Genomic DNA, 26,590 nt, shown 5'->3' with positions numbered 1-26,590 from the left:
CCATATGAAAAGTTACATAAGAGAAAAAAAGCAAGCAGTAGTCTAGAAATCAATTGAAATATAGAAAAGCATATATTTGGCGAAGGATCTGTTCTTTTATTATTCAGCAGTTCTGATAAGCTCATAATATACAAAGAGAAACAAAATAGCATCCAACATTTTGTGACTACTAGGATATAATATTTATTTTTATTTCTGTGGGAAATGCAGGTTATACAGCCCTAAGATATCACTCCATATATATTCTACTGACAGAACTTGAACTCTGGTAGCAACAGGGTTAAGAATGTTGTCTGTGCTAGAAGTACCAGTGAGTGTAAAATCTTTTAGAGAACTCTTTGGTCAAAGATAGCATGGTAAAATGTGCCTGCAACTCAGCAGTTCTGCCTCTCTCTAAGTAAAGACATGTTACGTCCCTAGGAAGAAATGAATAATGTACACAGAAACATTATGTATATTGGGAACACTGGAGAGAAGGGATCATTGGCAGGAGGAAAAGTAGCCAGGTGCAGTAGTACATACCTGAGGATGAGGTAGGACGATTATTAAGTTCCATGTAGCCAGGGATTGTGAGACTTCATCTCACAGACATGCCAGCTGTATCAGGTCCATTTTTATTGCTGTGGCAAAACATTATGATCAAAGAAACTTATAGAAAGAAGAGTTTTTCTGGGTTTCGGTTCCAGAAAAATAAAAATGTATTATGGTCGGGAAGCTTGGTAGCAAGCAACAAGCATGATCGCCAATGGTTCACATCATAAACTGCAAGCAAGAAGTGGAGAGGAAAAGCTGAGAATGGTGCCAGTCTTTAAACTCTTAAAGCCCGCCTCCATATCTGTTAAACCTCCCCAAACAGTGCCACTAATGGGGACTGAGAATTCCAAGGCACGAGACTATGGTTTCAAACCACAACATTCTACTTTCTGGACCCCATAGTCCTGTGGCCATCTCATAAAGCAAAATGCATTTAGTCTAACTTTGAAACTCCCTATAGTCTGGATTGTGACTATGAATGAGAAGCTGGAAGGGTTCTGTCCCCAGCTGTTCCTTGGTTCCTGTGTCCTGATGGCTCTGGGTGGGTCCCTCTTGGGTCTCTCTTGGGTCAAGAATTTGAGCAGAAGTGGTGGTCTCACCTGTGCTCTCAGGTATGTCAGCACTCCTTGGAGACCTCTCACTCGCAGGGACTTGGGTATGGAGAGCTGTGGCTGAGATTCCAGGCAATCTATTGATTGTAAACCTCCATAAAATAAAAAAGTTAAGGACATACTTTTGACATATTAACTTTACTACTCCAAATGGAGGAATGGGACATAGTGAGGGAGCAAGATCAAAAGCCAGCAGAGGGAATGCCAAATTGTCTAGCTTCATGCCCAGTGTCTGAGGCCAAGTATTCAGATACAAGGAACTATGAGTACATCATGTTCAAACCACAACGTCAAACCAAAAAATTACTGTAGTGCATTTAAACAAGAATATGCTTACTGGAAAAAGTAATTGAGTATATATCCATGTGTGACATCATTGGGTAGACAAATTAGCATCACAAATAAGAAAAGAAATTGTATAAAATGTACAAATACAAAATATATTACTTATGTTACTTAGTAATTAAATGAAAAATACATGTTTATCTTAAATTCAGTAAAATGAAATGATGCACAGATGAAATATAAATACTATTGTATGATTATAAAGATGCAAAAATGTAATATAAAACTCTAGCATGAATAGAGAGGTGAACATATGTAATATAGTCTACTATGAATAGAGAGGATCCTTTCAATTTCCATCTGTGCCCAGAGCTGACCTTGTGCCACAGCTCTCCATACCCAGATCCCACCAGGAGTGAGCTAGTCTCCCAAGAGTGCTGACACACCTGAGAGCACAGGTGACACCACCACTTCTGCTCAAATTCCTGGCCCAAGAGGGACATGCCCAGAGCCATCAGGACATAGGAACTAAGGAACACCCTGGGACATGATCCTTCTAGTTTCCATCTGTGCCCCGGAGCTGACCCTGTGCCATAGCTCTCCATACCTGGGTCCCACCAGGAGAGAGCTGGTCTCCCAGGAGTGCTGACAAACTTGTGAGCACAAGTAGGACCACCACTTCTGCCCCTAGGGACCCATGTGAAGTCCTCAGAATGTCAGGAATTTGAACTGAGGTGTGTAGCAATGGGCGATGGGAAAGTGGGTGTAGCAACTATAAAATCCCAGATGCTAAAAAAGCAAAAGCCTCTCATGATCTCATGGGGATGACAGTAGCTGAAATACCCCACAAAGGGGAGGGTGAACCTGTCAAGAACATATTCAGAGTTTAGGCATGACCCCGGTTGAGGGATGAGGTCACCCACCCACCTCCAAAATTTTAACCCAGAATTGCTCATGTCTAAAAGAAATACAGGGACAAAGAGTGGAGCAGAGACTGAAGGAAAGGCCATCCAGAGACTGCCCTACCTGGGGATCCATCCCACATGCAGACACCAAACCCAGACGTGCTTGCTGACAGGAGCCTGAGACAGCTGTCTCCTGAGAGGCTGTGCCAGAGCCTGACCAGTACAGATGTGGATACTCACAGCACAAGGACTCCAATGGAGGAGTTAGGGGAAGGACTGAAAGAGGTGAAGGGGCCTTATCTGGCATCAATGGGAGGGGGCCCTTGGTCCTGTAAAGGCTTGATGCGCCAGTGTAGCGGAATGCTAGGGTAGAAAGGCAGGAGTGGGTATCCGGGTGAGGAGCACCCTCATAGAAGCAGGGTAAGGGGAGATGGAATAGGGGATTTGCAGAGGGGCAACCGGGAAAGGGGATAATATTTGATATGTAAGTAAATAAAATTTCCCGTTAAAAATAATCTATTTATGTAAATAGAGTTTAGACTTTTATGGTTGTCTCCTCTAGGTGCTGTGAACTGAATTATACTGTAATGCATTGATGTCAACTGCTCTTTAAAAATTGATCATTGGTCTATTAATTTTTAAATTAAAATATAATTACATCAAAAGAATAGAGAGATAGATGTTATATAAATAACATGAATAGAGATACACAGATGTGATATAAATAATATAATGCAAATAGAGATAGATGCACAGATACAGTTAAAATATTATAATCTGAATGCAGAGGTGAATAACTGTGGTATACATAACATGAATAGAATAATGTAACATGACAGTTATATTATATTGTTATATAACATTATATTATAGAGGTACACAGATTAATATAAATACTGTAGTATAAATAGTAAGACATATAAATGTAATATAAATACTATAGCACCAATAGAAAGATACTCTTACTTAGTAGGTCTTACATCCAAATAAACATGTTGATTATAATCAAGATATATGTATCACCATTAGGGATATCTTGCCATGCTGAGCATATTTGTGGTTCATAGACATCAAAACTTGGTAGAACTATTAATTACATCCCTTCCTTTAGCACTTTGCACAGCAGCTTCTGGTATTATGAAGATAGTTCCCAAGGAAGAAACTTTATGGCCAGGTGCACCTTGATTCGTTTAAGTCCTATGTCTAAAGTACAACGGTGTATTCAGCAACAGGGGCTTACCTTCAATTTCTAGGAGGCAGTCAAGGGGCACCAGGAATACTCTGTATTTTTTATGAGCCTCTTGGACTCCCTTGGCAACAATTTAAAGCAGGATTTCTCATACCTGAAACTAGAGTTTTTGTTAGATTGTCTATTGCTCTTATGAGGAGTATTATTACCCTATATGGCATAAATTGATTTCAACTATATACATTTGTGTATACATACACTTATATGTATTATAGTTAATTTTAGGTAAATATAAATTTATATGATCCATTATGACTTCTCAAACATCCTTAGTGTTATTTATTCCTCCCTCCTTCTCCTTCTGTATTAACTTTCATGTTCCCTCTCCAACTAAAGCCCTCCATTTTTCTATTTATACTTTGAAACCACCTCTAGCCTGGTATTTCTACCTTTAGTGCTCCCATAACCCTGTGATTACATTTAGTGTCCTGGCTCTTGTGGTTTCTGCAGGTTAATATCCTCATATCCGAAGATTTGTCGTTAGGGACTACAGATAGCAGAGACATTCTGGGTCTGGGTTCATTCACTCAATTACATCTTCTCTATTCTATTACTTGAAAATGTCACGATTGCATATTTTCTATACCGCTGAATAGGATTACAGTACGGATATGCACCAGATTTTCGTTATCCATTAATTAATGGAAAAATGTTAGGATTGTTTCCACTTCCTAGCTGTAGTATGTCATCTTATTCTGAAAGCCCCTTTCCCACACCTGTATCCCGTGGGGGTACTGCCTATGCTTTCTATTGCTTTTGAACTCATCTGAAGTTAAAGTTCATGCAAATTGGTTGATATTAATTTTGTTTTTCTACATGTAGACATACTGTTTTTCCAGCACTAATTGTTGATTATGCTATCTTTCCTCCAGTAAATGTTTTGTTTATATATTTGTTAAGTATCAGATGGATGTAGTTACATGTTCAAGTGTTTGGGCCTTCTGTTTCATTCTGCTGGTCTGCTTTTATTTTATTTTATTTTTTGACAGTACCACACTGTTCTTATTGGCATAGTTTTCTAATTTATCTTGAAATCTGAGGTAGTAATGCCTTCATTATTTTATTTCATTCCACATATATAGCTTTTATTATGCTGAGGTAGATTCTCTTCAGTTTTTCTGTCTCTGGATTTTTATCCTGTAGACATGTTGGATTTTGTAAAAGGTCGTTTCTGAATCTACTAAGATGACCATGTGATTTTCCTCTTTAAGTTCACTTATATGATTTATTACATTGATTGCCCTACATGTGATAAACTATCCTTACATCACTGGTATAAAGCCAACTTGATCATAGTAGATGATCTGTATTTGGTTTTCAAATATTTTACTGAATATTTTTATATCTATGCTCATAGGGGATATTGGTCTTTTTCCTTTTTCTGTTGACTTTACTTGGTTTCATGTAAAAGTAGCATAAGCAGTTTTGATCTCTCTGTCTCTCTCTGTCTCTCTCTGTCTCTGTCTCTCTCTGTCTCTGTCTCTGTCTCTGTCTCTCTCTCTCTCTCTGTGTCTCTGTCTCTCTCTCTCTCTCTCCTCTCTTTCTCCAGCCTTCCCTGCCCCTCACTCTGGATACAGTGACTGGCTACAGTTCTTTCAATGTCTGGTAGAATTCTAGCATGAATCCCTCTGGTCATAGGCTGTGTTTAGGAGAGTTTTTTATTACTGTTTCATCCTGTTTTTATTGATATGTTTAGGTTGTTGATCTTCCTCTGGTTTAATGGTTTGAGTGAATCTAGAAACTTGGCTGTGTATTTAAAAATTTCAACATAATGGAGTGCAGGCTTTTAACGTATTCCACTATAACATGGTGTTTGTTGTAATGTGCCCCTCCTCCTCTGAATCTGTTAAACTGGGCCAGCTCTTCTTTTCCAGTAGATGGGCTAAGTAAGGGTCTGTGGATCTTGCTTTTTTTTCCCCCCTCCAACAATAGGCTTATTAGATTCTTTAATTCTTGTGTGTGTGGTTTTTTGTTTTGTTTTGTTTTTGTTTTTTTTTTTTATTTTTATTTTTTCGGTTTTTCGAGACAGGGGTTTCTCTGTGTAGCCCTGGCTGTCCTGGAACTCACTTTGTAGACCAGGCTGGCCTTGAACTCAGAAATCTGCCTGCCTCTGCCTCTCAAGTGCTGGGATTAAAGGCGTGCACCACCACGCCCAGCTAGATTCTTTAATTATTAATATCATTCTTCTTTGTTTCTATTTCGTTATGTTTTTGCTCTGTTTTTTATTACTTCTTGCCATCTACTAGATTTGGGTTTGTTCATACTTGTTTTTCCAAATTCTTGAGTTACATCATTAAGTCATTTATTTGTGCTATTTCTGATTTTTTAACGTAGGCACTTAAAGCTATAAATTTCCCTCCTAGGAATGCTTTTCATGTGTCTAGATAGTCTGCTGTGTTGTGTTTTCATTTTTATTTAGTTCCAGGGTTTTGTTTTTGTTTTTGTTTTTTTAATTTGTCTTGATTTCATTTCTTCTCTCACCCATTTGTCATTCGTGATAAGTTGTTTAATTTTCGTGTGAGTTTGTGTACTTAGTAGAACTTTATTCTTGATTTTAAATTTTATTGCATTTGTTAAGTTGTGTGTGTGTGTGTTCTAGGATCTGTTCTATTTTAGAGAAGCTTCCATGGGCTTCTTAGTAGAATGTACTTTTTTTTTTTTTTGAGATTTGGATGGACTATTCTGTAGATGTGTCAGGTCCATTTGATCTATGGTATAATTTAACCTTGATGGTTCTTTCTTTATTTTTTTGTCCAGATTACCAGTCTACTGGAGAAAGTACAATCACTTACTCTTAATGTATTTTGTGTTAATCTGTGCCTTTAAATTCAGGAGTTTGCTTTATAAGAACTAGAGTACCACAAAGTTTGATGTGTATATGCTTAGGATTGTAGTGTCTTTTTGAGTAATCATTCTCTTAATTAGAATGAAATGGTTTTTTTTTTTAATCTAGTTTGATTAATTTTGGTTTGAAGTCTAATTTTTGAATATTGGAATATTAAAGTTTTTACTTGTTTGAAGTCCTCTTTTTTTCTGTTTTTTCACTTTAAGGTTGTGCACATTTAAAGCAGATATTCTTGTAGACAACAAGAATGTAGTTTTGTTTCTTCATCCATTAAGTTAGCCTGTGTCTTTTTTTTTTTTTTGACTGCTAAGGACATAAATATTTAAAATTATTATTGAAAGTGTTTGTTGATAACATTTTATTATTTTTTTCTATTTGCTGCATGTATTTCTAGCTGTATTTTGTGTTTCAACAATTGTATTATCACTTGTTTTTTTTTCTTCAGTCTCATGTCTATACTTATTCCTCTCTTCAATCTGAAATATCACTTCTGCAGGGCCTGCTTACATGTATGTATTTCTTTTAGCCTGTTTATACCATGCACAGTTTTTCCTTCTCTGTCATCTGTGGAGGATGTTTTGCTGGGTACACTAAACTAAGTTGGCACTTGTGTTCTTTTAGAACTCTTAAAGCTTTTAAATTCCTAACGATAAAACAGCTGTTATTCTGATGTTGGTTTGTGTGTGTGTGTGTGTGTGTGTGTGTGTGTGTGTGTTTGTTTTGTTGCAGCTTTCAATACCCTTTCTTTTTCTTTATATTTATTGTTTTAACTGTAATATGACATGAGGGGCATTCTTTTTGGTTTGGTGCTCCTGTGCTTCTTGTATCTGTATGGGTACCTTGCCTTAGAATGGGAAAGTTTTCTCTGACTTTGCTGATGATGTGATTTAAGCCATTGACCTGGAATGCTTCTCCTTCATCTGTGCCTATAATTTGAAGATTGGTCTTTTTATGATATCCCATAGCTCCTAAACTTTCTTTTCCTGTGTTTATTTCTATTTTTTATAATCATTGATTTTGTGTGATGTAAAACTTCTATTTTATTTTTGAGTCTTGTTATTTTATCTTCTGCTTGAGTTATTCTCCTGGCAAGCCTCCTCCACATCTGAGTTTTAAAACTACAATATTGAGGTTTTCATTTTCATCTTAATTTCAGCTTGAGTTTTATTCAATATTATCTGTACTGAATTTGATGTTTACAATCCTACATTGTCTTTGTCATTTTATTCAGCCTTATGATTTTGGTTTTTGGGGCATTGCTCAGGCATTTATTTTCTTTAAGTTCATCATTTAAGTATATTGGGCTATTTGTGTCTTCTTTAAAGTCCTTGAGGTTTTTTTTTCTTCTAATTTTTTTTGTGTTCTAGGATTGATCTAGGTTATTCTCATTGGAAAACAGTTGTATTTGAGTGGTGGACTTTGTGGAAAGTATACTGTCTTGGCCTTCCATATTGTATGTTTGTTTTTTCAATGTGGCCTGGGCATGTGGACTTCTTTTGTTGGTGTTGTGTCTCCTATGAGTTTCTAGACTGGCTTGCACAGAACAGCATATCCAGTCACTATGAGCAAGGCTTTAGCTTGGGATGCGGAGGGCAGATGTGGTTCTAGGGAAGCATAAGGCTTAAACCTCACATAGATGTGTGACCAGAGATATGTCTGGACACTCAGAGGGTGCATGTGAGCTAGAGTTCAGCAAACTTACAAAACTACACCTCAGTATATGGTATGCTCTCAAGGGTAGGCCTGGATATTTGATGTGGTAGGAGTAGGTAAGCGTCAGGAGAGCTGATCAATCAGGACTGGTTTATTGGTTAAGAGCCAAGCCTAGAGCTTGAAGTAAAGTGTAGCAAGACTGATCAGACAGAATTGTACAGACAGTGTGCAACTATTGCTATGTATGGATGTTGGAGGCAGGGTGCAGGTAAACATTGGTTCAGGGATTTTACTTGATTGGAGCTAGGCACAGGATGTGGGATTCAGTCATGAACTGGAAGTTAGATGTGATGTGGACAACTGGACAGAAGAGGAAGGAGAACAAAGCTAGGACTACCTCATATAGTTGCGACAAGGTCCTTGTAGGAGGCAGAGCTGGGGTACCATGAGTTGCAAAGGGTGGGAGAAGTATGAGAGTATTATCTATCATAGATAATAGTGTTACATCCTTACAGGGGAACCGTAATGGAGGAAGAAGGGAGAACATAGGTTAGTCCACCTGGGTCTTGGCTACTCAGTTGCTATAGGGTTTTTGGTAGGCAGGGGTAGCAGGCAGGGGTCTGCCAAAGGAAAAGAGACAGGCTGAGAGGAGGGGGTCCTAAAGAAGGCAGTAGCAAGACCAGGGAGACCAGAATGGAGAAGAGGGAGAAGAATGTCTTTCCTATGTAACATTTTTGACACTTATTAACTTTTAATAGCCTCATGTTCATTTTTCTTATACATTGTCAGATAACTTAGTACATATTGGTAAAATATTTTCTGTCCTGTGTGAGTGACATAGGACTGATGAGATGGCTCAGCACATAAACCACCTGCGCTGCCAGCTTGACAGTGTAAGTTCTGTTTTAGTAGCATAAACCTAACGATCTAAGTCTGGACCTTGTAACTCACTTAAAAGGAGAGAATGAACCTCTTCACTCCTCCACAGACACCCACTGCTACTACATTAAAAAAACCACAGGTCCATCATTTTATATTTGTGTCACAGATTCTACTCTTTTTACAAAATATTTAAGGCATTTCACAGAGTATGTTTTGATCATATTCTCCCCTCATACAAATACTCCTGGATAAAACCCTAACTCTATTCACCAAACTTCATGTCCATTCTCTCTTCCTCAAACAACATGAATAACAACAACTCCAAAGCGAAAATTAAAATTAAAACCAAACAAAATGGGCAGAGGTGTGAAGTAAGATTTTTTGTTGGCCAAGTATTCACTCCATTGAAGAAAACTGCTTTTTCTCTATCCCAACAAGTATCAACTGCAACTAGTTTCTTGGCTAGGGGTGGGAATTTGTGCCCACCCTTCCCCTTTATACTGGAATGTTTGTCTGGCTTTAACTTGTGTAGATCTTATAGAGAGATCTAACTCCTAATCACATATTGCTATCACTCAACCCTCATCAGAGAAGCTTCCTCTTGCTGCAGATAGCCGTTAGCACAGAGACCCACAAGGGGACAGTGTGCAGAGAATGAGAGATTTTGCAAAACTCAGCACTAAACTGGGTGTCCTTATCAAAACCCTTTCCTTTTAGGCTCAGGGATCTATGCAGAAGAAAGGCAAACAGAGTCTAACAGGCAGAGATAATGCACACCTGTTTAAAGGAACGAATTTTCTATGCATAGCAGGGCTGGTGCTCTTACAGGTTCACAGAGACTCTGCCCTTTATTATGAAAGCTCTGGAAAAAAAATGGAAAGATTCTTTTTGAGTTCCTTAAATATCCTGTCAGGCAATAAGGGAAGACAACATTTCTGTGAATAGAGGTGCATGGACCTCATCTAGCTATGGATTCAATGTGGGCTCCACACACTGTGATCACTAATAAAGTTCTGGGGAAGATGTGCAGGCTTCATCCAACTATGACTACATAAGGTCAGCATGCACACTCTCATTAAGAGCTAAGGCTTTGTCCTTGCACTCAACTCTTTAGTTGAGATGAAAGAGAAACCTTTAACCTCTTTAGCCTCTCCATGAACAGTGTTTGTTGGTACCTCTTTAAATAGTTTCTAAGTGTCTTAGTTGTTGGCCTGTTAAAAGCCTGATTTATTGCTTCCTGCTCAGCTTGACTCTCTGCCTCATCCTTCCCTATGGTGGAGATCCAAGCATAATGAGGAACAAGTGCAATTCCTGAATCCAGTCATCGCTAAATCTCTAGAGACCTTAGTACAATGATGCTTTATAGGAAAAGGCACAAACAAATGGTAACAACAACAAAAATAAAGTTAAAAATATTTTTTATAAGTCCCAGAAACTTAAAGTTTTGTGACCATAAAATCCTGACAGATAAGTAGTAACAGAGTAGGCTGCTCGCATTCCTACAGAGATCTCCAGTTATGGGAGTATTTGTTACGCATATTTTATTAAAAGGGGGACTGCTGCCAAACAAATGTTGGTTACTTATCATGCCCTACCGTAAGCAATTTATAGCTATTTTACTTTTCCTAAAACATGGACAACTTGGAATGCAGAGGGTAAACAGTTAACTGCAACTCGGACCTGGAAGGTGTTAGGATTAAAATCAGCCTTATATCTCAGTAAATCAGTGATCAGTGATTGCTGATCTTCCAGGTATGGCTTCAAGACGAACCCTGCCCTACAATGCCAATTTGAATTTTTATAATAGACTAAAGCTTCCATGTTTTAATCTTCAAAACGCAAGCAAATGAATCAGTTTACGATTGCTGCTGCAGAGACATGACATTCCACAGCTCCAGGGTCCATAATCAGCCATCTGGAAAGAAGACAGAAATGGCAAGGTCCAGACAATTCCTTCAGTAGAGAGTGGCTCCATTTTCCTTTGAAACCTTAAAGATATACAGTAGTTTTATTGCAATAGCTTAAGGGTGTAGCTACATGCTAGAGTTTAGGTTATCATTAAATTTCATCCTACAAATTGAGGTCAGAAAACCAAAAAACAAACTTACAAAACCCCAAGCACAAATCTTTTAAAGCTCATAAACTGAGAGCTTTGAGACTTGTAATCCATACCATGGTCCAGCTGAGCTCTCTACACTGCAGTTTCCTCAACTGTGAGAACTATAATACTCTTCATGATGTTATGAGGACTAGAAATAATAGAGGCAGATTATTTTGTCTGGTGCCAGGTACACAAACATGGATGTAGTTCTGAGATGCTTGCTAGTCTCCAGCTGTCTCATAAGGCCTCTGGGCCTGGAGCTCAGCAGCATGTCACTCACTGAGCTGTGTGGCTAGGAACCAAGCAGGGGACAAGTGGTGGCTAATGCATAGCTTTTGGATCTAGACTAGGATTTTTGTTGTAGAATATTCAAGTGTTCAAACACTGTCTATCATCTATCTATCTATCTATCTATCTATCTATCTATCTATCTATTCCACAAGAGTTTATTTATCTTTTCTTGTATATTGTAAACCATTCTTATAAATGGAATACATGTCTTCTATCTTTCATCTCTATCATCTGATCATTTAAATCGTCACTTAAAGTTTCAGAGTATCTCAAACATTTATTCAGTTTTTCCATTAATAATTTATTTATTCATTTTACATCTTGAGTGCAGCTCCTCCACCTCCCACTCCTCTCCTCACATAGCACCTTCCTTCTCTACCTTTCCCTCTCTCTCCCCCTCTCCTTCCCATATCCTCTGATAAGTACAAGACCACCCCATACCAACTCACCCTGACACATCAAGTCACTGCAGGGCTAGGTAAGTATATCCCCTCCCACCAAGGCCAGACAAGGCAGCCTCATTTGAGGAGCAGGACCCACATGCAGGAAATAGATTCAGGGACAGCCCCTGTTCCTGTTGTTGTGGAACCCACATGGAACCAAGCTGCACATCTGGTATATGTATGGGGTTGTGGGGAGGGGAGGCATAGGCAATGGTTAGTGGTTCAGTCTCTGGGAACCTGCAAGTGTCCAGAATAGTTTTGAGGATATGGTAGCCAATCAGGAATGTGTGCTTTTCTGTGAGAGCAGGTTGTAGGCCTTGAGAAGAAGATAAAGAAATTTGATTTAATTTTACTGATATATTAGAAGGAGATTCGAGATAGTATGTTTTTTTCTTCTTTTAAAATAAAATTTATTAATGTATATTCATTATATGTAGTGATAGGTTTTATTAAGAAATTTTACTCCTGTATATTTTGTACTTTGATCATATTTACCTCTATACCATCTCCTTTCTTCTGGTTCCCACTACACACATTCCTTTTCTTATAGCTCCCTTTTACTTTGTGTGTGTATGTATGTATGTGTGCAATCAAAAAAGGCAATATTTGTCTTTTTCAATTTAGCTTTTATTGCTTAGTATGATGGTCTTCAATAGCATCCATTTGCATGAAAATACTATGATTTCATTTTTATAATAGACTAAAACATATATATATGAATTTTATGAAAAATATAAATACCTATGAGTTTTATATGAGATATTTATCATATTTTCTTTGTTCATTCATGTGTTGATAGTCTCCTGAATGGACTAAGAGCGTAGTAGAGGCAATATAAGTCTTTAAACTTTATTTTACTTTTAATTTATGTATACATATATATATAATCCATCTATCTCTCTATCTATGTATCTACCTATCTATTCATCTATCTATCTATCTATCTATCTATCTATCTATCTATCTATTACTCATCTATCTATCTATCTATCTATCTATTTATAATTGTGTATATGTTTGTGTGTGTGTATGTGTACATGTGTGCACATGTGATTTTGATTATATGAATTTAGGCATATGTAAAGACTGGAACAGGTTGTGGGATCTCCTGGACCTGGGATTACAGGAGGCTATAAATTATTCAACATGGGTCCTCTGCAAGAGCAATAAACATCTTAACCCAAGAGCTATCTCCTCAGCCCTGAGGCAATAGGTCTTAACTCAAATGTTGCCACTGTCCAATGTGAAGCCACAAAGATCAGGGCTGTGATATAGTAATATACAAATAAAAGTTATCATGGGAGGGGTTCTGCCCCAGAACAATTATACACACTGTAACAAATGACCAAAAGGAAGAAGTACCAGGTTTAAATGGATGCAGTTTAGCAAGGGGATGGCAAATGGAAATTCTTATTAAGATGGCAGTGCTTCTGTGTTGAGAACTAGAAATGGAAATGGGTATGAGAAAGGTTAAGTCTCAAAATGAGAGTCTAATGTTTCTCCCAGAGATATAAAACTCATGAAAATGAACTTGTTGCCCAGCTTAGTGAGTCCATGTTAAAATACCCAAAAAAATTTTGTACCTTAATTCATGATTTCAGACCTTTTGGTGCATGGTTGATTGGTTATGTCACATTTAGGCTAACAGCAAGGCAATATACTATGGTTGTGGAGCAGAAAGGTGTTCAGTTCATGGAGGCTAGGAACAAGAAAGAGGCAGGACTGGGCTGGGGTACTAAAATTCTCCCTCCCCCCTCTCAGTAGATATACCCCCTTTTAATGCTTCACTGCTCCCAATAAATGCCACAGGCTACAACCAAAGTTTCAACACATAGGTCTTTGGAGACCATTTCTCTAGGTAATACATCTGAGTAAGTGACAGCAAGGAACACTTGGATCATCAAAATAATACAAGAAAAAAAAACTAACCAAAGATTAGTAAAGGCAAAACAATGAGTATCATGGGCCTTGCAGGTAGAGAAGTTAAATCATGAAGCACTTTGTGAGAACTCTGTAAAGAATACTTTGATTTGTGATGGCTATAGACAGTTGGAGACTATAAAAAGTTTATTAGTAACTACATCAGGTTTCATGGCTACTCCAAGGTAGTGTTATACTGGAAAAGATAACCTTTCTATAACATAAATGGTGCTGTCTGTTTCAGAATAGTACTTCCTGGATTTGACACAATTCAAGAATTAAATATTTGAGACAAACTAATTCTCAAATAAATTTGCAATGTTTATGAGGTTCCACAGGAGCTTTTTGGTTGGACTTTCACTCCCCTCTGTCATTTTTTTTTTTTCTGATCAAGGCCCAACTGCTGTAAAGCAGCAGACTTATAAAGACAAAACCGTAAGTCCAACCCCTAGATGTGACTGATGATATAAGCCACCTCATGCCAGCGGCTAATAGCATAGGTTTGCATTTCTCAGCACAGGTCTCTCTTATCAGGCCAAAAGCAGAACTCCCAACTCAGGTGGGGAAATTTCATCAATTCTGTGGTAGCAAAAATAGCTGATGTGGCAACTCCTGCTATGCAGGTCAGGGCAGAACTAGGCCAATTGTGCCTGTCTTAGGCTGGCCCATCCTTGTGGGCTCTTACCCATCATTGACTATCCAGTCACCAACTGCTGATCCTGTCCACATATTATTGAGTCTCATGTTTCAACTGAGTAAGCCATACATTCAGCTGTACTTGGTCTGTGTTCAGAAATTGATCTCTGAGGGCCATCATGATATTAATGACCTTCTGATGAAACACCCGTTGTCTACACTATATGTTCCACAGGCACTGGATCAGGAGAAGGAAACCTAAAACCACCCCCAACCATTAATTAGGACATAAGTAACAATCCAAGCTGGATCAAAGAGCTTCTTAATGTTATTCCAAATTTTACCTACAAAGGAGGAATTCAGGTCTACAACATTGACATGTATGGAGGAAAGATTAGCAATGGCCTGGGTTGACTTCAGTGACAAATTCAGCAACTCATTATTCCATTGTCCTTTGACTAAAGTAGCCAATCTCAGCCATTCTAAAAAACTATTTTTAACTGAAAATGGGATAAGGCAAAATAAGTGATAGCGTGGGTCACAATCAAATTTCTTCATCATCCCAAGGGTTTCAACCTTTTCTGCCAAAAGTCAATAGCAAAATTGGAGGAAGAGGCAGAAGGGCCCACAAAACTTCAGTCATCATCATTAGAGGTTGCATCAGATCTCTCAAAAGCACTTATTATTTGGTTCACTTTACCCAAATGTCTTCTTTCCAGGGATACGTTGTTAGAGAATACATAGGCTAGAGCTAGGAGGAAGCACTCTGCTAGCCTGGGTGTCTGCTCTGACCCTATCAGGACTACTCGAGTCACATTCTATGGATGCTTTTCTCTAAACACTCACAGTGAGGAAAACTGAGGAAGCATGGATTCCACAGAAGAGAAGAACATGTGTCACCTTCTTTAGATTGTAAAACATCCTGTTTGTCTGCACCTAGGTTTGCAGAAGAAGTGACTGCCAAGTGGCTTTGTCTCTTTGAAGGAAGTGGGATCCCATATGGACCAATCAACAGCCTGAAGGATGTGTTTTCAGAAGCCCAGGTTTGTACTTTTTGAATTTTCTAGCTGCTATTTTTAAAAAAATCCTTATTGTCTTACATAAAGGGACAATAACTGTTGATCTTTAGGCCTAAGTCACATGATGTAATATTTTACTATTGGATTAAAATTGTTTGTCTGTCTAACATATAATCACAATTTAGAACCAACTAGCTGTCTACAGTCATACTTACAAGTCCATAAAATCGAGCATGCTTAAGATACATAAAATGTTCAGAGTCATGTGCTTTTATTTTCTGAAAAAGAGAAATATAGCCAGGGGCCAGAACTCAGAGATAACCACTGATAGAAATAAAGATGACGTTTCACAGTTACTATCTTCTCAGATCATATTAAAACATATTAAGTCATACTTGGTTCATTCAGAGTCATGTAAATCTTCAAAATATAAGGGAACTTTATTTTTTATCTGTAAGGATTTTATTAAGACTTAGGTATCTTAACAATTTCTAACATTTACAAAATTATGTGATATCATTTTTTGAGTTATTTATCTATATATAGTAGAAGTTTTTAAATTTGAATGAATTCTCTTGAATAACACATACTTTCCTAAAGGAGAAAAATGTTGGAAAATCAATCTCTTTAACATCAGTGCCTTTATTTAGTATAAATGTTCACTTAAAAGCAAATGTGAATGCATTTAGTTTAGAAACCACAGTACTTACTAGAGTAAAAAATAAATTTAGGAATTTTTATGTTTTCTTTCATTTTTATTATTTTTTATATCCCATATTTTATTATTCCCCCACCCACCCTTTCACTGTTCCATATCCCATATACCTCCTACCTGCCCACGTGTCTTCATGTGAATGTCCCTACCCCTCACCCCACCTGACCTCTAAACTCCCTGGGGACTCCAGTCTCTTGAGGGTTAGGTGCATCATCTCGGAATGAACACAGACCTGGCAGTCCTTTACTGTATTTGTGTTGGGGGCCTCCTATCAGCTGATGTATGCTGCCTGTTTGGTGGTTCAATGTTTGAGATATCTCGGGGGTCCTGATTGAGACTGCTTGACCTCCTACAGGATCGCCCTTCTCTTCAGCTTCTATTCAGCTTTCCCTAACTCAACAACAGGGGTCAGCTGCTTCTGTCCATTGATTGGGTGCAGGTATATACATCTGATTCTTTCAGCTACTTGTTAGGTCTTTTGGAGGGCAGTCATGATAGGTCCCTTTTTGTGAGTGCTCCATAGTCTCAGTAATGGTGTCAGGTCTTGCCACCTCCCCTAGAGCTGGTTCTTACTTTGGGCCTGTTGCTGGACCTTCTTTTCCTCAGGCTCCTCTTCATTTCCATCCCCATAATTCTTTCAGACAGTAACAATTATGGTTCAGAGTTGTGACTATGAGATGGCAACCCCACCGCTCACTCAATGTCCTGTCTTCCTACTGGAGGTGAGCTCTATAAGTTCCCTCTCCCTTCTGTCAGGCATTTCATTTAAGGTCCCTCATTTTGAGTCCTGAGTCTCTCACCTCCCAGGTCTCTGGTGCATAATGGAGGGTCCCCCCAACCTCCTTTCTTCTGAGGTTGCCTATTTCCATTCTTTCTGCTGGCCCTCAGGGCTTCAGTCCTTTTCCCTCACCCAATACCAGATCATGTTCCCCTGTCCCCCATAATTCCCCCCATCCACTTTCTCTTCCAGTTCTTTCCCTCCCTCCCCACTTCTAATAGCTTTCTTCTCTCTCCCAAGTGGAACTGAGGCATCCTCACTTGGGCACTTCAGCTTGTTGAACTTTTTGAGTTCTGTGGATTGTATCTTGGGTATTCTGAACTCCACAACACCTTGACTAATATCCACATATTAGTGAGTACATACTATGCATGTCTTTTGAGGTCTGTGTTATCTCACTCAGGATGATATTTGCTAGTTCCATCCATTTACCTGCAAAACTCAGGATGTCCTCATTCTTAATAGCTGAGTAGTATTCCATTGTGTAAATGAACCACATTTCCTGTATCCATTCTTTTGTTGTGGGACGTCTGGGTTGTTTCCAGCTTCTGACTATCACAAATAAGGCCACTATGAACATAATGGAACATGTGCTCCTGTGGCATGGTGGGGCATCTTTTGAGTATATCCCCAAGAGTGCTGTAGCTGGGTCTTTAGGTAGATCTATTTCCAATTTTCTATGAAAACCTCCAGATTGATTTCCAGAGTGGTTGTACCAGTTTGCAATCCCACCACCAATGGAGAAGTATTCCTCTTTCTCTATATCCTCTCCAATATGTATTGTCACCTGAGCATTTGATATTAGTCACTGATTTGTGTAAGGTGGAATCTCAGGGTCGTTTTGATTTGCATTACTCTGATCACTAAGGAATTTGAACATTTCTTTAGGTGCTTCTCAGCCATTCAAGATTCCTCTGTTGTGCATTCTCAGTTTAGTTATATACCCCATTTTTGATTGGATTGGTTTTTTTTTGTTGTTGTTGTTGTTACTAACTTCTTGAGTTCTTTATATATTTTGGATATTAGCCCTTTATTGGATGTGGGGTTAGTGAAGATATTTTCCCAACCTGTAGGTTGCCAATTTGTATTATTGAATGTTTTTTTGACTTACAGAAGCATTCTAGTTTCATGAGGCCCCATTTATCAATTCTTGATCTTATAGTATGAGCCATTGGAGTTCATTTAAGGAACTTTCCCCCTGTGCCAATGAGTTCAAGGCCCTTCCCTACTTTCTCTTCTATTTGATTCAGCATATTTGGTTTTATGTTGAGGTCCTTGATCCACTTGGAATTGAGTTTTGTGCAAGGTGACAAATGTGGGTCTATTTTCATTCTTCTACATAGAGACAGCCAGTTAGACAGGCACCATTTGTTGAAGATGCTTTCTTTTTTCCATTGTATATTTTTGGAGTCTTTGCCAAAGATCAGGTGACTGTAAGTGTGTCTCTGTACCAATACCATGGAGTTTGTTGTGGTTGTTGTTGTTTTGTTTTGTTTTGATCACTATTGCTCTGTAGTAAAGCTTGAGGTCAAGGATGGTGATTCCCCTGGCCATTCTTTTATACTTAAGAATTGTTTTCACTGTTCTGGGTTTTTTGCCTTTCCAGATGAATTTCAGAATTGCTATTTCCATGTCTTTGAAGAACTGTGTTGGGATTTTGATGGGGATTACATTGAATCTACAGATTGCCTTTGGTAGGATGGCCATTTTTACTATGTTAATTCTGCCAATCCATGAGCATAGGAGATCTCTTCATTTTCTGAGATCTTCTTCAATTTCTTTCTTGAGAGACTCGAAGTTATTGTCATACAGGTCTTTAATTGTTTGGTTAGAGTTACCCCAAGGTATTTAAATTATTTGTGGCTATTGTGAAGGGAGTTGTTTCCTTTATTTCTTTCTCGGCCTGTTTATCATTTGTATAAAGGAAGGCTACTGATTTATTTGAGTTAATTTTATATCTGACACTTTGCTGAGGTTGTGTATCAGCTGGAGATATTCTCTGGTAGAATTTTGGGGGTCTCTTATGTATACTATCATATCATCTGCAGATAGTGATACCTTTATTTCTTCTTTACCAATTTGCATCCCCTTGATCTCTTTTTGTTGTCTTATTGTTCTAGCTAATACTTTGAGTACTATATTGAATAGATATGGGGAGAGTGGCCATCCTTGTCTTGTCCCCAATTTCAGTGGAATTGCTTCAAGTATGTCTCCATTTAATTTGATATTAGCTGTTGGTTTGCAGTAAATCGCTTTTATTATGTTTAGGTATGGTCCTTGAATTCCTGATTCCCTTCAATACTTTTAACATGAAGGAGTATTGTATTTCATCAAATGCTTTTTCTGCATCTAAGGAGATAATCATGTGATTTTTTTTCTTTGAGTTTGTTTATATAGTGGATTTTGTTAAGATTTTCATATATTAAACCAACCTTGAGTTTAAACAAACCTTGAGTTTGATATTAAGTGGGTATGGGGTGTCTAGTGTGAGTAAGCAGTCAGGGATCCCAAAATATCAGGGAATCATGCCTGCTGACTCTTGGAGAGAGGTGGCTATGTGCACACCTGCCTGTGAACCACGATGCTGGTTTGCTCACTTTATGTCTTCAACTAGCACTTTATGGTGGTGTTGTAAGATGTGTAGAACTTCCAGTTTATATGAACTTAGGGTATATTTTTCTAGAGAATTTATTCATCAACATTTTTGTTGTTCAATGAATATCTTACCAGAAACAAAGTTGCCAAAGCAAATGTAAATTTCTGCAACATTAATTTTACAATATTTTCTAGTTTTAGGTTTTATTTTTATTTTTTAAAATTCTACCTACTATCACACAGTTGTTCAAGTGATGGTCTTATGAGTTAATATAAGTTCATTCATACTTTCATAACTAATTGAACCTTGTATTCTCACTTAATCATGACAAGTAAAAGTTACTTTTATGAATGATGTATAATAATTGTCATTGCAAAGTAATTGTTGTGGAATGCAAATTTTTTGTTTTTAGTCTATGGCATTTATTAGTTAGTATGCTATTTATCAATGGAGAAGATTATTATTTGTCACATATCATCTTATATCACCTTGAAAGACTTTACAAACGGCCCTCTTGCCCACCAAAAGTAGTCTAATTGTAGTTCTATCATCATAAATATTTAATTATACTCTGATTGAAATTGATAATTGAACTTTAGAAGGAAAAAGTTGTCTTCTTTATTCACAATCAAATCTTTCTTTGCAATTTAAATATGAAATATATATTTGCAACTTCTCTAGATTTTTGTAAACACTAGGAAGAAGTATGCTCTAAACATTACAGAAATAATCAAAGATGACTGTTAAATTTTCAAATGTTCTAGTTTGGTCTATGCAAGAGATGAACTGTCTTCTTCCCCTTGTACTTGAAGTATTTGTCCTCTCCAAATTTTGAATTTGGGGAATCTTATACAATGTTGGGAAAAATCAGAGATAAAAAGTGTATGAGATACATTAAAATACCCACTAAATGTGATGTGTAAAATTATCCAGTCAGCCACCCTGTTGGCTCACTCCTAGCACTCTGGAGGTTGAGTCAGGTAGAATGTCATGAGTTCAAGGCCTCCTTGGACTACATACAAGTTTCAGTACTGTTGTGGTATCTCAAAAGCTAAAAATATAAAAACATAAATTACCATTTAAAAGAGTTTTTCACTTATTCAGTTGCCTTATTGTATTTAATAGGTATCAAATGCTAGGGATTTAGTATAAATTTATTTCTTTGTATTTCTGAAAAACAAATTAAAATTGAATGATATAGCAGGCATGTTATAATATTTGTAGATTCATGAATCATCAAATGAAAATTTAGCTTACTTTGGGGAGTACAGGTTTCCTAAAGTTTAAAGTGGTTCCTTTGTGCCTCTGAAAATGAACTGACCAACCTTATTTTTAGGATTAGTAGTACTGATTTTGATGACTTCAGGAACTGAGTGTAAAATAGTGGGCAAGTGTCAGATTTGCTACATTTATTAACATTCTAAAGTAAACATTTTTCTCAATGTCAAATATTAAAATAGAGTTTTATCTCTCTATTGGCAGCATTAGATGAGATGCAGCAGAGAGGAGTATAGGTTAGGCTAGACAGTAACTCGGTGTAATCGCAGCTTTCATTATAATGGTACCTGTGGTGGTTTGAGTGAGAATGGTCCCTATAGATTCATTTGCTTGAAAGCTTGTTCCCAGTTGGTGGAACTGTTGGGGAAGGATTATGGTTGTGGCCTTATTGGAGCAGGTCTGTTGCTGGGAGTGGCTTTGAGATTTGAACACACACATCCATTATCAGCTGGGTCTCTCTACCTCATGCTTATAAATCAAGATGTAAGCTGTTAGCTACTGCTCTGAGCTATGCTTGCCTCCCTGATGCCATGCTCCCCATTCTCTGAAACTGTAACCAACAAATAAACTCTCTATTCTACAAGTTGTGTTGGTCATGTTGCCTTACCACAGCACCAGAAAAGTATTTGAGATGGTGCCGTTTAGACTTTATTGTTACAGATACATCTGCTTTACCTATGTTTATGAACAGAGTCACATCCATTCTAGCCATAAAGATAATTCACTAAAGTCATGCTTTCCTATCTTTTTATAAAAATGTGTTCACAAACTCTTTGGCAAAAGTGCTCAGCCCTGCCTCATCTGATTGGCAATCCTCTATCATTTTTTAATTCTCCATAGGAAATATTTTTTTTGAAGTATGATTTCTGTTTGAAGTATCCTCCTATTTTTTCCCTCTTATGAATTACAGAGTTTCTTGGCCCTAGGTATAAGAAACTGGCCACTTTCTTTCAGATGTGGGAAGGGCCACTGATTCTGTGGCCCTATGCCCCATGTATCCTGTGCCAGCACAGCTGCTTGCTCAATTAGAAATCACGTTGGGCGATGCACAAGGCCTGGAACAACGCACAGGAAGGAAGTCCCTGATGAGGTGAAAAAGGCTATGTCCAACTATGGAGGTGGGAAAGGGAGACTGGAAATTCAAAGAATTAAAAAAAAAAAAGAGTTTTGTGTGCCACTTACCTTCCACCTGTGGTTGGAAGTACTTGGTAGAAAATGAAATTTTACTTTATGGTTTTAAAAAAGAACTATTTCTAACCCAACGATTTTATATTCTCTTTTATAAAAGAAGACTTGACTTCATCTCAACTGAAAGCAACATATATGCTTTTTATTGGCTAGATAGAAGATTGTCTACGTTTTACTCCTCTGCTTAAATGATCTGATCTTTGAATGATTCAAGTGGCCCCTGTGAATAGCTGCTGTTAATCACAAATACCTCAGGGGTTTTGCCTAAATGTACCAATTGTTCTGAGATGTTTTCATGCAAAACTCTTGAAGTGATAGTTTTATTGTTTTCCTCCCCCAACGACAAATTATCTGAGGGAAGCTCAATGCATTACAAAGTATAATATAGATTATCTACATGTAGATTTTAATAGCTTCTTTCCCAAGTGCTTTCTTAAAATATCTTTTTTATTAATCAGACCAAGATTGTGCAGTACATTAAAGGAATTCTTAAAACGTTTCAACAGCTTACTAGATGACCTCAGCATGGTCCTATGAATATACCCTTGGGAACATGTGCATGAGACACACTGTGGTTTGAGGGTTTCCAACTCAAACAAACTTAAAAGAAAATGAGCTTTTAATAGAAACTATTCAAATTCCTGCAACACAAGGTATGGATCCTACCACAGAGAACATTTTAAAGCACCGTTATCTACAATGAGCATCAAGGAGCACTCCAGGCTGTCTCAGGACTTCCCAGAAGACTGTATCTGGTCAATATTGTCATCTTATTCTCAACTGTGAATGATTAGAGGACCCATGTTTTATGCTGTTCTTTGTCCTTGATGTTATGACCTGATGGAGGGGAAGAAGGGCAAAGGGTGTCACAAATGGGTATGATTTACCATAATTTTCCATTTGTACCACACAAGTTGAATATGTCAGGTGTAAGACATCACCAGGAAGCATCACTTCTGAGAAATATTATGAGGGAAACATCAGAATTATTGAAATATCACAGCTGGCCCTGATTTTAACTGGAGCCAAACACCTGCAGCATTAACAGGAACCAAAACAAAACCCCACCCTATGGCGATGTGCCATTTCTTAACAGCCGTCTCTAACTTTGCATCCCATCAAAATTAGTTTTAACATTTCCTACAGGAATCTTATTCTTGTCCCAAAAGGCCATTACAACTCCTTTTGTAACTATTTCATATGGGACAAATGTATCATGGAAACAAAGTGAAGTACTGAAATACTTGATGGCTGAAAACTGTTGTTTTCATCCCATTATTTGTGAAAGCCTGTGAAGCTAGTGGTTTTATTAATTTCAAGGCTAGCTTACATTCTCTTAAGTGATTTTGTTTCAGCACAATTTGGCAACATTTCTGAGCATCTGAGAAAAAAGGCCTTTGATATTCATATAGTAAGCATCAGTAGAACTGCAAAGTCCATGGCTATCTTTTGCAGACAGACCAACAGACAGATGGACAGACAGACAGACAGACAGACACACACACACACACACACACACACACACACACACGCACACGCACTCATTCACTTAACAATGATGCTACACATTATCTTTCTTTTTTTCCACAAACACACACACACACACACACACACACACACACACACACACACACACACACCCCTGTGGATCATTCCAGTGTTGTCTGAGGTATATTTCAACAATACAGTAATATCACTAGTACAGTTTCTTTTGTTGTTGTTGTAGTTTTGTTTTTTGTTTTATTAGGTATTTTCTTCATTTACATTTCCAATGCTATCCCAAAAGTCCTCCATACCCCCCCCCGACTCCCCTACCCACCCATTCCCACATCTTGGCCCTGGTATTCCCCTCTCCTGAGGCATATAAAGTTGCAAGACCAATGGGCCTCACTTTCCACTGATGCCCTACTAGGCCATCTTCTGATACATATGCAGCTAGAGACATGAGATCCGGGGAGTACTAGTTAGTTCATATTGTTGTTCCACCTTTAGCTCCATGGGTACTTTCTTTAGCTCCTCCATTGGGGCCCTGTGATCCATCCAATAGCTGACTGTGAGCATCCACTTATGTGTTTGCTAGGCCCCGGCATAGCCTCACAAGAGACAGCTATATCAGGGTCCTTTCAGCAAAATCTTGCTAGTGTATGCAATCATGTCAGCATTTGGAAGCTGATTATGGGATGGATCCCTGGATATGGCAGTCTCTAGATGGTCCATCCTTTCCTCACAGCTCCAAACTTTGTCTCTGTAACTCCTTCCATGGGTGTTTTCTTCCCAATTCTAAGAAGGGGCAAAGTGTCCACTCTTTGGTCTTCTTTCTTCTTGAGTTTCACATGTTTTGCAAATTGTATCTTATATCTTGGATAGTCTAAGGTTCTGCCTAATATCCACTTATCAGTGAGTATATATCATGTGAGTTCTTTTGTGATTGGGTTACCTCAGTCAGGATGATGCCCTCCAGGTCCATCCATTTGCCTAGGAATTTCATAAATTCATTCTTTTTAATAGCAGAGTAGTACTCCATTGTGTAAATGTACCACATTTTCTGTATCCATTCCTCTGTTGAGGGACATCCAGGTTCTTTCCAGCTTCTGGCTATTGTAAATAAGGCTGCTATGAACATAGTGGAGCATGTGTCCTTCTTACCAGTTGGAATATCTTCTGGAAATATTACCAGGAGAGGTAATGCGGGATCCTCCGGTAGTACTATGTCCAATTTTCTGAGGAACCGCCAGACTGATTTCCAGAGTGGTTGTACAAGCTTGCAATCCCACCAACAATGGAGGAGTGTTCCTCTTTCTCCACATCCACGCCAGCATCTGCTGTCACCTGAATTTTTGATCTTAGCCATTCTGACTGGTGTGAGGTGGAATCTCAGGGTTGTTTTGATTTGCATTTCCCTGATGATTAAGGATGTTGAACATTTTTTCAGGTGCTTCTCAGCCATTTGGTATTCCTCAGGTGAGAATTCTTTGTTTAGCTCTGAGCCCCATTTTTTAATGGGGTTATTTGATTTTCTGGAGTGTACCTTCTTGAGTTCTTTATACATATTGGATATTAGTCCCCTATCTGATTTAGGATAGGTAAAGCTCCTTTCCCAATCTGTTGGTGGTCTTTTTGTCTTATTGACAGTGTCTTTTGCCTTGCAGAAGCTTTGCAGTTTCATGAGGTCCCATTTGGCAATTCTCGATCTTACAGCGCAAGCTATTGCTGTTCTATTCAAGATTTTTTTTCCCCTATGCCCATATCTTCAAGGCTTTAACCCACTTTCTCCTTTATAAGTTACACCGTCTCTGGTTTTATGTGGAGTTCTTTGATCCAGTTAGATTTGACCTTAGTACAAGGAGATAGGTATGGATCAATTTGCATTCTTCTACATGATAAACGCCAGTTGTGCCAGCATTGTTTTTTGAAAATGTTATCTTTTTTACACTTGATGGTTTTAGCTCCCTTGTCAAAGATCAAGTGACCATAGGTGTGTGGGTTCATTTCTGGGTCTTCAATTCTATTCCATTGGTCTACTTGTCTGTTGCTATACCAGTACCATGCAGTTTTTATCACAATTGCTCTTTAGTACAGCTTTAGGTCAGGCATCATGAATCCACTAGAGGTTCTTTTATCCTTGAGAAGAGCTTTTGCTATCCTAGGTTTTTTGTTATTCCAGATGAATTTGCAGATTATTCTTACCAATTCGTTGAAGAATTGAGTTGGAATTTTGATGGAGATTGCATTGAATCTGTAGATAGCTTTTGGCAAGATAGCCCTTTTTACTATACTGATTCTGCCAATCCATGAGCATGGGAGATCTTTCCATCTTCTGAGATCTTCTTTAATTTCTTTCTTCAGAGACTTGAGGTTCTTATCATACAGATCTTTCACTTCCTTAGCTAGAGTCAAGCCAAGGAATTTCATATTATTAGTGACTATTAGGGACGGTATGGGGGGACGTTTGGGATAGCATTGGAAATATAAATGAGGAAAATACCTAATAAAAAGAATTTTTAAAAAGAGGGTGTTATTTCCCTAATTTCTTTCTCAGCCTGTTTATCCTTTGTGTAGAGAAAGGCCATTGACTTGTTTGAGTTAATTTTATATCCAGCTACTTCATTGAAGCTGTTTATCAGATTTAGGAGTTCTCTGGTAGAATTTTTAGGGTCACTCATATCATATCATCTGCAAATGGTGATATTTTAACTTCTTCCTTTCCAATTTGTATCCCGTTTATCTTCTTTTGTTGTCTAATTGCTCTGGCTAGGAATTCAAGTACAATGTTGAATAGGTAGGGAGAAAGTGGGCAGTCTTGTCTAGTCCCTGATTTTAGTGGGATTGCTTCCAGCTTCTCACCATTTATTTTGATGTTGGCTACTGGTTTGCTGTTGATTGCTTTTATCATGTTAAGGTATGAGACTTGAATTTCTGATCTTTCCAAGACTTTTATCATGAATGGGTGTTGGATTTTGTTAAATGCTTTCTCTGCATCTAACGAGATGATCATATTGTTTTTGTCTTTGAGTTTGTTTTTATAGTGGTTTATGTTGATGGATTTCCTTATATTAAACCATCCCTGCATCCCTGGAATGAAACCTACTTGGTCAGGATGGATGACTGTTTTGATGTGTTCTTGGATTAAGTTAGCGAGAATTTTATTGAGTATTTTTGTA

The 26,590-nt window shown here is 38.0% G+C and overlaps 1 protein-coding gene across 2 annotated transcripts in view; it reads left to right on the top strand.

The window, feature by feature from the left end:
* Sugct (succinyl-CoA glutarate-CoA transferase) overlaps positions 1-26,590 on the top strand; it is an 837,324-nt gene that overhangs the window by 426,907 nt on the left and 383,827 nt on the right. For both annotated transcript variants that reach the window (NM_138654.3, XM_011244290.3), the window contains exon 12: positions 15,296-15,398. In NM_138654.3, coding sequence (NP_619595.3) covers positions 15,296-15,398 — 103 coding nt within the window. The remainder of the gene's footprint in view (positions 1-15,295; positions 15,399-26,590) is intronic.

The sequence above is a fragment of the Mus musculus genome, chromosome 13 (genome assembly GCF_000001635.26).
Source record: "Mus musculus strain C57BL/6J chromosome 13, GRCm38.p6 C57BL/6J".
Lineage (NCBI taxonomy): Eukaryota > Metazoa > Chordata > Mammalia > Rodentia > Muridae > Mus > Mus musculus.
Note: the sequence above shows the minus strand (reverse complement) of the source record. Positions and strands in the feature narration are given on the sequence as shown.